General features: G+C 48.3%; 1 protein-coding gene across 7 annotated transcripts in view; it reads left to right on the forward strand.

The window, feature by feature from the left end:
• Positions 1–15,915, forward strand: part of CYLD (CYLD lysine 63 deubiquitinase) — a 516,546-nt gene that overhangs the window by 352,170 nt on the left and 148,461 nt on the right. For all 7 annotated transcript variants that reach the window (XM_086945164.1, XM_086945166.1, XM_086945167.1 and 4 more), the window contains exon 10: positions 1,035–1,157. In XM_086945164.1, the coding sequence (XP_086801290.1) occupies positions 1,035–1,157 (123 nt within the window). The remainder of the gene's footprint in view (positions 1–1,034; positions 1,158–15,915) is intronic.

Raw genomic sequence — 15,915 nt, forward strand, 5'->3', positions numbered from 1 at the left:
TGTTATCGCTATCTCCTTTTCAAGCACAGAGGTTGCCCTTATTATAAACTGATCTAGTGTCCCCGCTATACTGCCGCCATTAGGTGTGTCTAGCCTCCTTCCATCACGCTTACTCATCGTTGATGTTTAAGCCTGCAGTCAACAAGGGTTAGCAGGTAACGGATATTGAAAATATTAAATTTAACAAGACTAGCCTTGCGCCGTAAGTGAGTGTAGAGGGGTGCCCTACCCAGTCTTGTCCGGTCTCCGATGGGCTCAGACGGGCCCGCCCTTGACCCAGGCTTTGCCCGGCGTGCGCGTTCCACAAAGTGGGAGCGGTGAGATGTAATGTGCAGGCACAGGTGAGGGCGGTTGAGAAGAGGCACTCAGGCTCCTGGGACTTGGAGTCCCTCGTTGGTCCAAAGATCCGCCAGCAGTAGCAGGAAAGTTCGAAGCGGCTCCTATCTTTATATGGAGGTATTTCATGTTGAATTATAACATACTGTCATCACATTATAGCCCTTCTCCGCATGGTTAGGTTGCACGCTTTTCCCTTTATAATTTGTCCCATGCTCGCAGTACATCGCATCATGATTAGATAAATCATGTGGAAATAGAATGATGCTTGTGCAAGCCAGTCCGATACGTCCATATTCTTTTTAATTTCTCTTTTTAGTTTCCCGCACTTAGTGTAATTAAAAAATGAACTAAGCTGTTTATAAAGATTGAAAATATTGGATTCAGTAAACAGTTTCAAGATGCCTTATGAGATATCTGATTTTTCTGCAACATTTTGAAATGTTTTTTTGTATTACTGTGTTTTTTAAACAATGCTTTCCAAACAAACATTGGCAAATTTAATATACTACCATTTACATTCTAAAGGCGAGACTGTTTGGATTTTCAATTGCTTGTCTTTTCAGTCTTGATGACCTAATTATGTGCGTATTTACTAGTTGCTCAAAACATTGAAAATGTGCTTATGCTTCTGAAAACAGTAATAATTTTAGCAAGTCGGAGAGGAATAGATTCTAAATTATTTTTGTGTCTTCCAGCTTGTTTTCTTTCAGTTCTGTTCTTGATACAGTTCTGCTTAGACCCAAAGAAAAAAGTGACGTTGAATACTACAGTGAGACCCAGTCCCTTCTCAGAACCGAGATTGTCAATCCTCTTCGAATGTATGTATCAAGATCTTTGTAACTAAAATGCTAAGACTACTGATCAGCCATGTGAAAAACTGTCTAAATTTGTGCAAACTCACTGAGCTAGTGTGTGGCTACGCAGCTGGGTATGGCGAATTGGAGATGAGCTGGGAAATAAACCTATTTAAGGGGAGATGATTGGAGGTAGGGGGCGGAGGTTTTTCAGAGGAAATTATATTTTATATTGTCGACACTGTCGGCTCGGTTTCTGGTCCCTCTTATATGCGGTTTCTTCAAAATATGCAAAGGAGAAAGAATTGTATAATAAGAATCTATTTTGTTGTGCTTTGTTCCACGACAGCCCCAGACCTTGGTCTTGACTCATTTAAATTGTCATGCTGGACCTCCATGGAATAGGGTTCTCTTGGAACATAGGCAAGGCTTTATACAAAGAATGAAATGCTAGTACCTAAAAGTACCTAAGAAAACAGTAGAACTATTAGTGCACCCTACACACATTTCCTTCCCAAAAAGTAATACAAAAAAGGACTAACCCTGCATTCATACCTAACCTTGACTTCAGTAACACATGTCTCCATGTGCACACACACTCCCTAAACTTTGTTGGTGCCCTTACTAATCAATAGTTCCTACGCCAATAAATAGTCTGACCCTCGGCACAGTGCCTACTTTACTGCCATATATCTTCAACTTTTTCTCCCTCTTCCTTTTTTTTAAATAAATTACATTTTTTACCAGCTGAACAAGAAAACGACAACATTGCAGAGATAGGGGACCAAATACAATATACAAAAAATATAACTATGAGAACACAGTCCATGACAAAGCGAAAAGTAATGCACTGACCCATAGAGTGACCAATTGTCTAACCAAAAAAAAATTATCCTTCCCAGAAATAGAAGCGAAAAAAAGAGAAGAATAAACCATCATGTATTAAATAATGAAAAATAGGTGGTGGGGGGTGTGACTTGAGCTCAATTGAGATGGCCCACACTAGCTAAGCTCTGAGCTTCGATCATCAAAAAGCCCCTTATATCTGCTCATAAATCCGTTCCTTCTTGCATTGCACCCTATTGACGGTGTTGGGGAGACCGATATATGAGACATTGGTGGCTTGTTTACCCAAAATAGCATGTTCGAGAGCCTGATCAAGAATGAAGCGCCAGGCTGGACAGCGGGCCTATGGGCCGTGACAACCGCAACACACTTCAGTGAAGCCGCACATACCTGTGGACCGGGAGAACGGCCGGGACAGGGGGGGCGACGAGTCTCCTCCCCCTGCTGACCTACCGGAAGAGTGATCTGGACGGGATCGGGTTCCACGGCGGTACCGGAAGAGCTCGGGCCTTGTGCACAGCTGGACTCCTGATGGAAGGATCTGTGATCCTGGGCAAGCGGCCCAATGAGAGAAAGCCCGGGCCGGGGCTCTACGTGGTGAGGGAGCCCAGAGACAACCCCGAACTGGTGGGCTACACTGGAAGAGTTGGGCAGAGGACGGCCTCCCGAATGTCTGAGGACAGAGGAGTGACCAGAAGTCCACAGTGAGTTGGAACTGCTGGGAGGCGCTGTGGTTTGAGCGCGCCTCGGCCGAGAAACTTCTTGCCCCTGCAGGGCTGTGCAGAGGGCGGGGGAAACTTGCCTGTCAGTGCATCTACTGACCCTGAGGGAACAAGAGGCGAGACATGAGGCAGTTTTCCCCCAATTGATAGGCAAGAATAAAATATTACAGCGGGGACCGCTAGTGAGCGGGAGCCTCGCAGAGAGATCAATGCCGCATACTAGAACAGCCACACACACAGACTACCTGAAAGTCCATCAGACGCCTCCACCCTTAGGACTCAATTGGCAGGAGTGCTGCCCCCCCTCCGCATAAGAAGCACTGGTAGAATTTGAACAGTGCTGAGGTTGGGGGGTAGTGCCCGATTCCCTACACTACACCCATTGAGGACTAGGAGAGTTCCCCCTGGCGGAAAGGAGACGAAACAGGGCCAGGTGTGAATTGAAGTCTGGCTGGCTATCCCACTTAACCATATCCTAGAGTGTAAGATAAAGCCTAAGGGATTGGCGTCTACCCAAACTAACAAAATGGACAAATATGCGGTGGCGAGGACAGTGCCAAGGGCCCCTGGACAGCAGCTGAAACAGGTGGAGGCAGCAAAGCGTCACTCAGTGCTATAATGGCAGCCATAAATGACCTCCAAGGAACTATTGAACCCGAGTTGGATGCTGTAACGATGGATGTGAATCTCATCAGAGCTGACCTTCATAACATGGCGGCAACTAATGTCAATCAGCTGCAGTCTTCATCAAAGCAGCTAGAAGAAAAGGTGCAGCTCCTCACGAAGGTGCAGGCGGACATGGCAACTCGGCTGGAGGGCCAGGAGGGCCGTGCATGAAGGAATAACATCAGAGTGGTGGGGGTCTCAGAAGGGTCCGAAGGTCCGAGCATGGACCTTTTCCTTGAAGACTTAATACTTAATCACCTCTGACCCTAGTGCCTTGAATTTCTTCACAATTGAATGCACACATAAGTCCCCAATCTACAAGCAGAAGTCGGGGGCACCGCCCAGGACGATTAAAGCAAGGATCTTGAATTATCATGATAGGGACGCAATTCTACAGACAGCGCGCTCACATTGGAACCACCTATATGAGAGGGCAGTGATATGTTTTGGTCCAGAATTCACGTCACAGGTCCAACGCCAGAGCTTCGAGGCGGTGAAGCGGGAGCTACGGAGCCAAGAAGTCAAATACATGCTATACCCGGCCTGGCTACAAGTGGTGTCGGAGGTGAAATCTTGGAACTTCAGTACTCCATAGGAGGCATGGGAGTGGCTTGAGGGCTGGCGCACTGTTTGCTGTTTAGCTCCCTGAGACCAACGACAAGGACGTCTGAGAGGTCGTCAGGAAGAAACTACGAAAGGAATTACAGCCTCACAGGAAGGAGAAGGGACTGCCGTGGGAGACTAAGCGCGGTTACACTACACCTATACTATTATGATACCAGTAGACTGCCCTAAGAGACTGCTCTTGTTCAGCTGGACAATCAGGTACTTGAATGTATCCTTTATGATCTGATTTTCATGCTGTCAGTGTGGGAGGCCGTGCGTGGGGGATGGGCTTGGACAAACAGGAACACTAGCAGGAACTAAAGAACAGCTGGTATAATGTGGTGAGAAGAGGCAAGCAATAATGGATTACATTTACATTTGTGGGCTTATAAAGCGCGGACGAATCCTTCCCAAGGGGATCTCTCGGCACTGTGGGAGAAGGTAATTTAGGGTCCACACGTCTAAAACAGCCATGTCTTTAGAAGCTTCTTAAAGCTGATTAGCTCAGTGCAGGCCCTGATGTTTTGTGGCAGTTTATTCCAGTGGCTCGCCGCCAGATAACAGAAGGCTCTACCGCCTTTCCTTACCCTCTGTATCTTCTGGATACACAGACGGTTGGCGTTGCTATACCTTAGTTGCCGAGCTGGTTGAAACCGCCTGAGTTTATTACTGAGCTAGACAGGGCCTTTCCCCTGTAGTGATTTGAAGCCCACACAGAGCATCTTAAAAATAGCTTGTTTTCTCACCGGCAGCCAATGTAGTTGGTTCAGCAAAGGGGCCGACTGGGTGCGTGCCGGCTTGTTGAGGGCCAGGTGGGGTGCAGTGTTCTGCACTACCTGGAGCCGTGATAATAGATCCTCTCTGGCACCCACCAGCAGCGAATTACCATAATCAGCTGCCTCACCAGTAGTGACTGGACAAGGGTTTTCCTCATTGACAAGGGGATCCAGGGAAAGATCTTCCTGAGCATCCTCATTGTGCCAAAACACGTGCCTGACACTGTCTTGACCTGCTCCTCCATAGTTTGTCATCTATCCTAATGCCCAAATTCTTAGCCCAACTCCTTGGAGGAGGGGCTTCACCCAACTCAGCCGTCCGCCACTCCGGGGATCAGATTTCCTCGGCCTTCCCAAATAGCAGAATTTCCGTTTTTGAGGAATTGAGTTGTAAAAAATTCCTCCTCATCCAGATGGCGATGCTAGACATGCAGCTCCTGAATTTCCGCTGAGTTGACATGATGTCTTCCTCAATGGGAACAATTAGCTGCGTGTCATCTGCGTATGAGATGGTCTCAAAGCCATGGCCTCTGATGATATCTGCCAGGGGTGTCACAAATGCATTAAACAGGGTAGGACTCAGCACAGAACGCCCCTGTCCACCCCTGTAGTCTGCGGAACAAATGAACCCAACTGGATGCTCTGGGTACGACCCGATAGAGAACTCTGAATCCACTCAAGAGCCCTACCCTTCACCCCAATTCCCCTCAATCTGTCTACCAGCATCCAATGTGAAATAGTATTGAACGCTGCTGACATATCAAGGAGGACCAGGATCACTGGGGTCCCTCTATCTAATGTCATCCTGATGGTATCGGTCACTTCTAACAGTGCGGCCTCCGTGCTATGTGATGCACGGAATCCGGACTGCGAGGGGTCTAGAAGGTGATTTTGTTCCAGATAGAGGGATAGCTGTTGGTTCACCAGGGTTTCCAGAACTTTAGAACAACAAGGGAGAAGCGAGATTGGCCTAAAGTTCTGCAGCTCAAGCGGGTCCGCTGACGCCTTCTTTAGCAGTGGCTTGACCCACGCGTGTTTCCACTTATTCGGCAATATAGCCGTCTCCAGCGAGATGTTATATATTTTAGAAAGCGCGTCTGCTAAGACTGGCGGGTTTCTAAGTACGTCTTCCTCCACCTGTTCCTCTATTGCCGTGTCAAAGGACTGATAGATCAGGTCAATCTTGTTGGTAAAGTATCTGGCTAGATCTTCACATAGTTCCTGTTTAGGAGGGGGTGCCGCATTATCAGCCTTAGGGTTTGTAAATTCCCTCAAGATCCTATATAGTTCCCTGGAGGAAATTCTGGCCTCTGTAATGCGTAAACCCAGATGTCCTTCTTGCTGCATTACAGCTGTTCAGGTAGGCTCTGTGTGTTTTTCGATATAATAATTCATCTGACTTTCCCTTTGACTTCCTCCATCTCCTCTCCAGAACCCTGCACTTAGACTTCTCCTTTCTGAGAATATCCGAATACCAGGGGGCAGGAGCTGCCCTCTCCTGAATATTAACCCTTTTCAGGGGAGCTAAGGTATCTAAGCCTACCTGAATTGCTCCCTCCAGTCTTTCCAAGGCCGAGTTAGGGTCCACATCCCCCTTAAACGAGGGGTCCCTATAAGCCTGGCTAAAAGCAGAGGCGGTTACTCTCCCCCAGGGTCTTCGAAAACTCTTCTGACCTTGCGCCCTCTGTACTGGATGAGCAGGCGACACCGAGAAGCTTAGTGCCATATGTTCCGTCCAGCCAAGTACTTGCGAAGGCTCAACTACCAAGTCCGGTATATTAGAAAAGATGGCGTCTAATGTATGGCCTGCACTATGAGTGGGGCTGGTGACTCTCAGTGATAGCCCAAGGGATTCCATTGTTGCAATAAGGCTGGCGGAATCCGAAATCAGGACATGGGGTGCCAGTCTGTCTAGTAATATGGTACAGAATTTCTTATTACTGCCACCAGGCGGATGATATACCAAAGCACCTGTCCATTCTCTGACCTGGTCACACTCTGCTCCAAATATTAAAAGCTCCATATTGGCAGAAGACACTCTATCCACCGTCCTGATATAGTAAGGGAGTCGGGCAGCGATGGCTAATCCCCTGCCTCGTTTACCGGGCCTATCCATTCTAGTGACTGCGTAGTCATCCGGGAAGGCCACTGCAAGAGCTGGGGTGGCCTCATTATTGAGCCACGTTTCGGTAAAAAGGCATATATCGGGTTTTTCGGTCCTCTAATAAGTCCCATGTCTCAGTTACATGCTTAGGGATAGATCTGGCATTCAAATATAATCCCTGCATGCCAAGGCTCTGTCTATTCTGTCCAATCCCTCTAGTCTACCCCCAGTTGTTACAATGCGACCCCTATTGTGGTTGATTGCGATGTATCCCAAACTGAGGGATGGGAAAGGAGGGTAAGTGTGTAACCAGGGCCCACCCACTGTTGTTGCACCTGTCCATCGTTATAGCCCTCTTACCATCATCTGCTCGAAGCTCTTTATCCCTGATGCATGATAATGGGTAGCTGTAGGCCAAAAGAGTATCTCGTGTATAGGAGATTCGTCTCCCCAAGAGACCCTGCTGTGGAACTGGCGGCATTCCCTGGCGGCTGGCGGCGGACGGGCGCGGACGGGCGCAGACAGGCTTGCCTTTGGCGCACCTTCGGCTTGACTTTCTTGATGGCACTGACTCACCCTACTAATGTTATTGTTGTTTCAGGGACAACACGTGCTCTGCAAGTTGAGGTGGTAGGCGGTTAAGAACCCACAGAGCAGGGTTGCAGATTGGGGGGAGTTATATCATCGGGATTTTTACTGTAGAGTCCGAACCTGTTGGATTGCTTTTTGCTTAGCTCAGCTGCAGTGAACCCAAAGATGAAAATCTTGGTGCCGAGGGAGCAGAGGATGGGGGTCCCCTCTCCAACCATAGTACAGAAATGCAACAATCCGAGTCTAATGTAAATAGACTGCTATGGCCTGCCACATACAGACCAAACCACATAGTATTCCAGAGAGGCCCCATCCTTCGAGACAGATCATGGAACGTAAAAGGGTTAGGCAACCGGATAAAGTGAACAGTAGTTTTGCAGTTCCTTCTTAGGCATGCCCCAGACATAGTATTGCTGTAAGAGAGTCCTCTGAAAGGCAGTAAATATAAATACATAGAATGATACAGGTACACACTCCTCACCCATGCGGGATCCACTGCGGGCTCTAGAAGAGTGGGGATATTGGTAAGAGCTTCCCCCTCCTTCTGGTTGTGGATAGGGTCTGGCATGATCCCCTCTGTAGATACGTGGCCCTGTCAGGCATGTGGGATGGCCAGGTCCACAATAAGTGTTCGGTTTGCATAACGCCGAACCTTCATGCAGATATTTTATCAACACTAAGTACCCTACTACTTGAGCTGCCACTTGGCCTACTGCTGATGGAAGGGTATCTGAATGTTACCATGAACCCAGAGAGAGACAGGGGTATTGAGGTCCATTTGGGGGATGAGACTGGAGCCCCCTACGGGCATTTATGGAGACCATGGGACTGTGGTGGGAGCACAACCCCATGGCGAGGCAGTTTACATTTTACTCAGCAGTACATGGTAGCTATTCACAATTAGACCATGTTCTGACGCATACTACAATTGGGAGGTTGTTTCGTAATGTGGTCCATAAGGCTCAGGGAATTTCTGACCACTCCCCAGTAGAGGTACTGCTGCAGGGTCCGGTCAAGGATATCACGCTTCCACCCAGAATAGATCCTTGGGTTTTTAAGGATAAACAATTCACAAGCAAGATTAGAGAGAGGACGGAACAATACTTTCAGGACAATGTAGGGACGGTTGACTCAGTGTGTGACCTGTGGGAGACATTTAAATGTGTTATTAGGGGACATGCTCAGGCCCTGACTGAGGGAAGAGGAACGAGCAACGATTGAAATATGAGGCCCTTGGGGATTAGGTTATTCGGCTGGAGGCAGCGGCACTGAGTGATGGGGAGTCTGACCCTACTGTGAGCACCAGGCCCGTCTCAAGCAGCAGGAGATGAGGGACCTAGTGGACAGCACACGTGTGTGTCGCAGAGTCGACTGTATGATAAGGCCAACAGGATGATAGTCTGGTTGGAGAAGAGGAATAGGGAACGGAAGTGGGGGTTGGAAATCCTTGAGTCTGGGGTGTGCATACATAAAACTGGGGAGGAAATCACGGCAGCGCTTGACGATTATTGAAACACTATACGTCTACCCCCACTAGAACTGGGGAGGACTATGTTGACCACCTTAAGGAAGACCAGCTTCCCACTCTAGCGAACGATGATAAAAAAAAATGAGTTGGAACTTGATTTCACAGTTGAGGAAATAGTAGTAGCCATCCAAGACTTACAAACCAGCAAGGCCGTGGGTCCCAATGGCTACCGGCCGAGGTATACAAGGGCACAGTAGATGTGGCGGCGCAACCTATGCTCAACATGTTTCAGGAGGCAAAAACAGTGGGCTCCCTTCCAGGGGACCAAGGGATCATCACAATAGTGGTTGTTCCTAAAGCAGGTAAAACACCCTAAGATTGCAGCTCCTATTGTTCCAATTTCCCTGCTAAATATAGAGGCCAAGATATTGGTAAAAGCCCTTGCGACCAGGCTCCACGATAATTATAACGTCTATAGTACACCCTAATAAGTCCTGGTTTATGCCTCATAGAAGCACTAGGCTAAACTTGTGATGCCTATGTGGCCAGATGCACTTCAGCAGGACTAGGAAGGAGGAGGAAGCAGTTTTGCTATTGCTAGATGCCCAAATAGCATTCAATAGCATTGAGTTGCATTACCTATTCCCTGCACTGGAGAGGTTTGGTTCTGGCCCACGAATCTGTGCTTGGGTAAAGCTTCTATACACAAAACCCCTGGTAAGGGTACGAGTGAATGGTGCCATCTCCCGCCCAATCACTCGTAATAAAGGTATGCAGCTAGGGTGCCCATTATACCCGATGCTTTTTAGGTCCCAGCCTGCGAAAGACTGTGCACATGTGCGGTCGAGCTGGCGAGACTTGATGAGATAGAGGAGCTTTCACTAGCGGGGTTAAGCCCTGCCCCTCTTCTCCATTGGCTGGCGTCCTAAACGGTGGCCAGCCATTGGAGAACAGGTCATATTGAAGTTCTTCCTTCTGCTGTAAAAGATTTGTTATCTTTATGGGGCCTGCCCCATAAAGATTTGAAACCTTTCACAGCAGAAGGAAATCGGGGGAAGAGAAAGGCTACATCAGTGTGGATTTGCATCTGTGGCACTTCTAGCCTCGTCTGTCAGAACGCATGGATGTTTTGGGCATTAGTACACAGTATTCGGGTTGAAGTGAGGGGTCGGGCCCGCCGCGTTAGTGGCTGGATGCTGTTCGCACAGGGGGTGGGCATGAATGCTGCATTGTCTGCCTTCCTCCTCCCGGCTCGGGGAGGAAGCGGGCGGCGCTAGGACCAGGGCGGGGGCTCGGGGTGTGTCCCGGCCGTGTGGCCTCAACCTGCCTTCGGTGGTGCTGCTCCAGACTGCAAGGGAGGCTCTCAGTGTGGACGGGCACCCGCCGGAGGCAGGAAGGACACTGCAGCCTCCGAGTCTGACGATGGTGTAAGGCGGTAACTCGAGACAGCAGCAAGGATGGCAGCTACCAGGCGCGTCTTCCACCTCCAGCCATGTGGTAAGGGACTCTCCCAGAGTGCTTGACAGACAGCTTGCTCTCTCCCTCCCCCGGGCAGCTGCTGCCTCCTGCACTTTTCTTCAGGTCCCCCCTACACAACATGCAGGAAGATGCAGCCCTCCCCCTATGGGGCTCTTCCTGTGCAGTCGGCGCTGCAGTTGCCCCCAATGCACTCGCCCGAGGGCCCTCCACATATGCGTCTCTGAAGTGGCGGGGCACGCTGGGGCCCGGGCAGAGGGCGCCATCCCCAGAGCGCGGAAAAAAACGACCCTATCCTCACAGAAGAACGCGCCCGCTCATATGCGCAAATATTTTTTTTTCCCGCTTTCGCCGTATCGATATATTGAGAACTGTTTACGTCTTTTACCGGATTTCCTAAGATCACCATTGTAATTGGGATGCGTGACCATTCCTGTGTGGTCCCCCCGCAGCACACCAACCACCCCGCTCGTGCGATGCAGTCACCGCCCAAGTCCCGCTCATTGAAGCGCTGCAACCCACCCCTCTCGCACAGCACACGAGGATCCGTGGAACCGTCAGGAAACAGAGCTCCACCACATCCGACCCCGCACTGCCCCCGATCCCCCCGGCCTCAGTCGGACGAAAGGCCAATAGCACGAAGACTAGGGCCCTCACACTGCACAATTGTCGCCTCCAACATGCTGCACAATGACAGCACCTTCACACACAGGTGTCACACCCAGTACAACAAGCCCATCCCGCACTTCCAACAAAGGACTCCGCCCACGCTTCTGTGCACACCGTTGCCCGCCAAGTCCACGCCAAGGGCACACTGATCACCCCCACACCACGTGCCCACTCAGCACCCCGCACCCAGTTCGCACCCACCGTGGTGCACGGAGGCCACAGCCACACCCCATGCGTGAAGCCTGCCCACACGCTCTGCCGTGCGGAGTCTGGCACCTTCCCCACGGGCGCCCCCGTCCTCTCCGCTTCTGCCATTTGCTGTGTCCTTGCCCCCGGCCCCTCCACTCTACATGCATCCCACCCATCTACCCATTCCATGCAACTACTTCCTCAAACAAGACAACCCCCCCTCCTCCTCTCTTTTTTTTTTTGGTGGTTTGTGGACAAGCTTACCTGTTTTTTTTTTTTTTACCCGCTGCAGTTGTGGTTTCTGTTTGTACGGCTCCTGGGCCACAGTTTGATTTTCAGTAGGCAACGTGTTTGCAAAGTTAAGCTCCCCTGACAATCTTTTGGTAACTGCGAGCTTAAAAGCAAGCTGCAATTACACGCAACAATTGGTTGATATGGCTTTTAATTTTGCCAATCCTATAATGTCAAAAGACTTATTACTTTTAAATGCAAATTACTTTCAATAGCATCATCTCGTACTTGATTAAAAGAACAAGAGCAGTTGGATAGAAAATAACTGGCAGGTGTCACGTGTTAAGGCAGCAGTGTTCACATTAGTTGAGGCTCTTTGTAAAATGGGGGCGAGGGGGGGGGGAGCGAAGGGAGTGGGCACTGTCAGTCACTCAATAGAAACTGCATCTTCTGTACCAGGGTGTTTTGAAGCACTGTAATTATTAGTACCAGATACCCTGGTCCTTGAATCTGACTACACATGCTTGTAGATCTTGTTTTTGTACAGTAGGCTTTGCCTGGGCACCTCACGGTCTGTTGCACCAGCTTCTCACAGTAAGGTGCTGCGTGGTGGTATTTGACTTTTGAGGCTATCTGCACTGGCTGCGGTGTTGTGTTTTTTTTTAATAACACTCTGCACCCCAGCACACAGGCCTCTCCGCGGCACAGTGTTATCTAACCTGTCTTGCAGTGGGAAGACGTGGGTCCCGATAAGCCCAGCAGTTGCTGGGAAAGTTGCACTTTCGTAGGCTGGGTTGCAGCCTTGCTTGATATCACAGGTAATGCTTGTTGTGATGTGGGACTGGAATCCTCCCAGAATTCTTACACCAGACTGTGGGGGAACTAGACCGACACCATTGCATCGATTAGCCCGAAGCTTTTGTCGCTGGGTGGAGATCAGATACCGTGAGATAAAACACACTAATTACCTACTGCTGATTGTCGATCCATAGCAGAGGTAGGGGCTCTTGCGAGACTTGGCATTTGCTTGAGCACTGAAAACTTCAATAGGCTAAGCCGATTTAAACTTCATTTGACGGAGACTAATAGTGCGAAGAAACCAGAATATTTTTCAAGTATTTGGCAGTAGCTGTGGTTGATAGAAATTGGGTGACCTTATTGAGTATTTCTGGGATGTTAGCAGTGAAACTGTTTTTGCTGAACGCCTCTGAAACTAAAATATTCATTAAACATCCTGCGTGTCCAGTAAGTACTGAAACGAGAAATTGCAGTATTAATACACAAGTCCGTGCTTTAGGAGACCGCTGTGTTCTAAAGTGTACATTCAAACTACTGTCTCCACGCACTAGCTCTCAGTGCCTTCTTTGGGGTGATAGGGTGTGTGTGTGTGTGGCTCTGTGTGTGTGTGTGTGTGTGTGTGTGTGTGTGTGTGGGTGTGTGTTTGTGTGTGTGTGCAAATGCAATAGGTCTCGCATTTGCGAGAGTAAGCTATTGGCATTGTAAATGACAATGCCATTTATTTATCTGTTTTCAAAACCAACACATAAATAAAAATGTTGTCATTAACAATGCCAATAGCTTTAACTTTGGCAAAGGCGAGACGTTGCATTGTAAATGCTTGTTGTACTTGCTCTTGAACCCTTAGCTGTATGGATTAGGCGGGACCCGTTAGTGTCTTTATATGCCGACGATGTTTGCTATACTCCACACGATCTCATTTCACAGGCTACTCCACATATTCCAGCTCTTCTGCAGCTATTCAGGCTACCAGGTTAACTGGGATAAGTCCCTCATGTCTAACCTTACGGACAGGGCCCGTCCCTGTCAGCTAGCGGAATACCTACAAATTTAAATGCCTCGGTATATACATCTCAAGGAATGAGCGACTTCCTGGCTGATAAACTGCTACCACAGCTGGAAAGGTTGAGAAGCGACGTGACACATTGGAGGCGACTGTTGGTATCTTTGGTGGGGACGGTCGTCCACTTCAAAATGATGACACTGCCACATATGTTATATGCCCTAAAGAATACCCCCTACAAATTACGATCGACTTGATTTTACAAAGTAGACTGTGGTCTGTGAAAGTTTTTATGGGACGGGGTTAGCTCCAGGATAGTATTGTGTAAACTCCAGAGGAGTGTCTATGAGGGGGGCCTGGCTAACCCAGATGGTTGCGATAAACGACTGGGTTTTCGCAGACAAGGGAGATCCAGCCTATAGAGTAGACAATTTTGTGATGGGACGGCGAGGATATCCTGCAGGATTATATCGGAAAACTATTGAGACGCGATTACTCCCACAAACAGGTATCCGCACATGGCTGACTGGAAACACGCAGATAGGTTACCCTCCGTGCCGGTTGAAGACCTCGACTCCGTGCCTAGAGTCATTACAGTGTTGGTTCACAGCCCAGTGCAGCTTCCAGTTGTGACGCAGTGGCATCTGATGAGGTGGTTCTGGAGGTGGATAAGACGACGCCTGACGTTGGTCGACGCCGGAGGGACCGCCCATGGAGGTTCTGGGGCTGCATTAGGTGAGGATAGTAGTCTGCAACCCTCTCCTGTTTATGATCTGCTTTCTCCGCCACGTATGGCAACAGAGGCTAGTGCAGCTTTTGCTGAGTTTATAAAGAGAGCTGCTGAGGTCCTCGATTTGCAGCTTTGTTCAATGACTTTATCATCTGATCCCTTATTGGTTCTGCTTCACCAGGGTGTCACAGGTGTTAAACCTTTACTACCTTATGAAGAGTCTCTTTGTGATATTCTGGTAACTCAGGCAATGCTGGTGTCAGGTGTCTCCCTTGATCGTGCCATTTACCATTGTCCTCCTCCGGATGACCCTGCTTACCTTTCTCGACCGGCTAGTTCAGCTTTAAGGTCGTTAAACCTGTCTTGGGAAGGACTTCATATGCTTTATGGGAATCTGTCACCCATCTGCTTTCTTCCTTTCTGAAGGAGGTAAGGGCTGAACTCTTTCAGCTTGTACAAGATTGGCGTGAGATGGCAAATTTTAATATTAAGTCGGTAATGGACACCACTGGTTCTATTGGCAGAGCTATGTCTCAATCTGTTTTTCTCCGTAGACATGCTTGGTTGCTTGAGTCGAAGTTCCTCGATAATGTTCAGGTTGAAAGATATGTCCTTTGATGGTGTTTGTTTATTTGACAGCCAAGCAGATTCAGCAATAAAACGCCTCATGGCTGGTCACTTGTAGTTTGACCTTATCAGGTCTTTTGCTTATCTTTTATATAGCCACAGTCGTGGATCTTTAGGTTTGAGGATTTACATTCTGCCTCTGCTGTTGGTGCACTTGTGGTGTTGAAGTATTAAGCACTACTTTTTTCTTACTGCAAGAGTGTTTGCCTTCAGATTTGGCTATTTTAATCTCCGGATTGTCTTTGCAGCTGTGTAGCCGATTGTTTTTTTATGTTACTCTGGTGAGCAGCTTAGTCTTAAGATTTCATAGCCCATTTTCGTAGTATTAGTTGGTTGATCCTCCTTCAGGGGGGGTATAGCTATGTTATTAAATTCAAAGGTTAAGGAATCTGCGGCTAGATGTCTCTATCAGATGTTAAACTTGCTTACCTTCAGTAATGTAACATCTGGTAGAGACACAGTCTAGCCACAGATTTCTCATGCCCTGCCATATTCCCCAGTCTGCAAACGACCTATGAGGTAAGGGTTATACCCTTTTTCAGTCCTGGTTTTATATACTGGTGATCCCTGTCTCAACTTATGTTGGGACTCAACAGACCACTTGGTCTGGCCACATAGGTTTTGTTTAGATGTTGCCTCACCATACATTTCCAAATGTTTGTGGTCTGTAGGGTGGGTGGGTGTGTCTTCTCTTTCAAACTGGAGCAGACACTAGTAAGCAGTATTGATTTATTTGTTCTTCCTTTGAAAGTCTTTGTTTGGTATCATTACACCTCTTATTGTCACTATCACTATGGGATGTAATGTTGTGATTCAATAAACAGCTTTGTGTTGTTTTTATAGGTTTAGTTTTGCTATTACCATGCCATTCATTACCATTGATGAATGCTCTATAGAATGTAAGGTTTTCTTCCTTTACATGATGGTTATTCACCAGGGTGCATGGTTTCATGTAGTCCTGTGTTTCGTTAAATATTTTGGAGTTTCCTTTAAAATCCATGCCTGGTAATAACATACTATTTGATGTTTCCTATTTATGAATGTTTCAAAGATTTTTTATCTTTTTGGCACACTGTTTCCGCAGCCAGTTTTTATAGTAGCTCCGAGTTCTGACGCGGAAGGTTTCACAGAGGAAACTGATGTCCGTGCGCCGGAAGGGACTTCTATGGCTCTACTGACGCCATGACCGGATTCGTCGTCATCACTGAGCTGTACGACAACGTTCCCCGGCGCGCAGAGGTACTGCAGAAAAATGTCCGGATACAGACTGGCTCCTGGGG

Source organism: Lissotriton vulgaris, chromosome 12, assembly GCF_964263255.1.
Source record: "Lissotriton vulgaris chromosome 12, aLisVul1.2, whole genome shotgun sequence".
NCBI classification, from domain to species: domain Eukaryota; kingdom Metazoa; phylum Chordata; class Amphibia; order Caudata; family Salamandridae; genus Lissotriton; species Lissotriton vulgaris.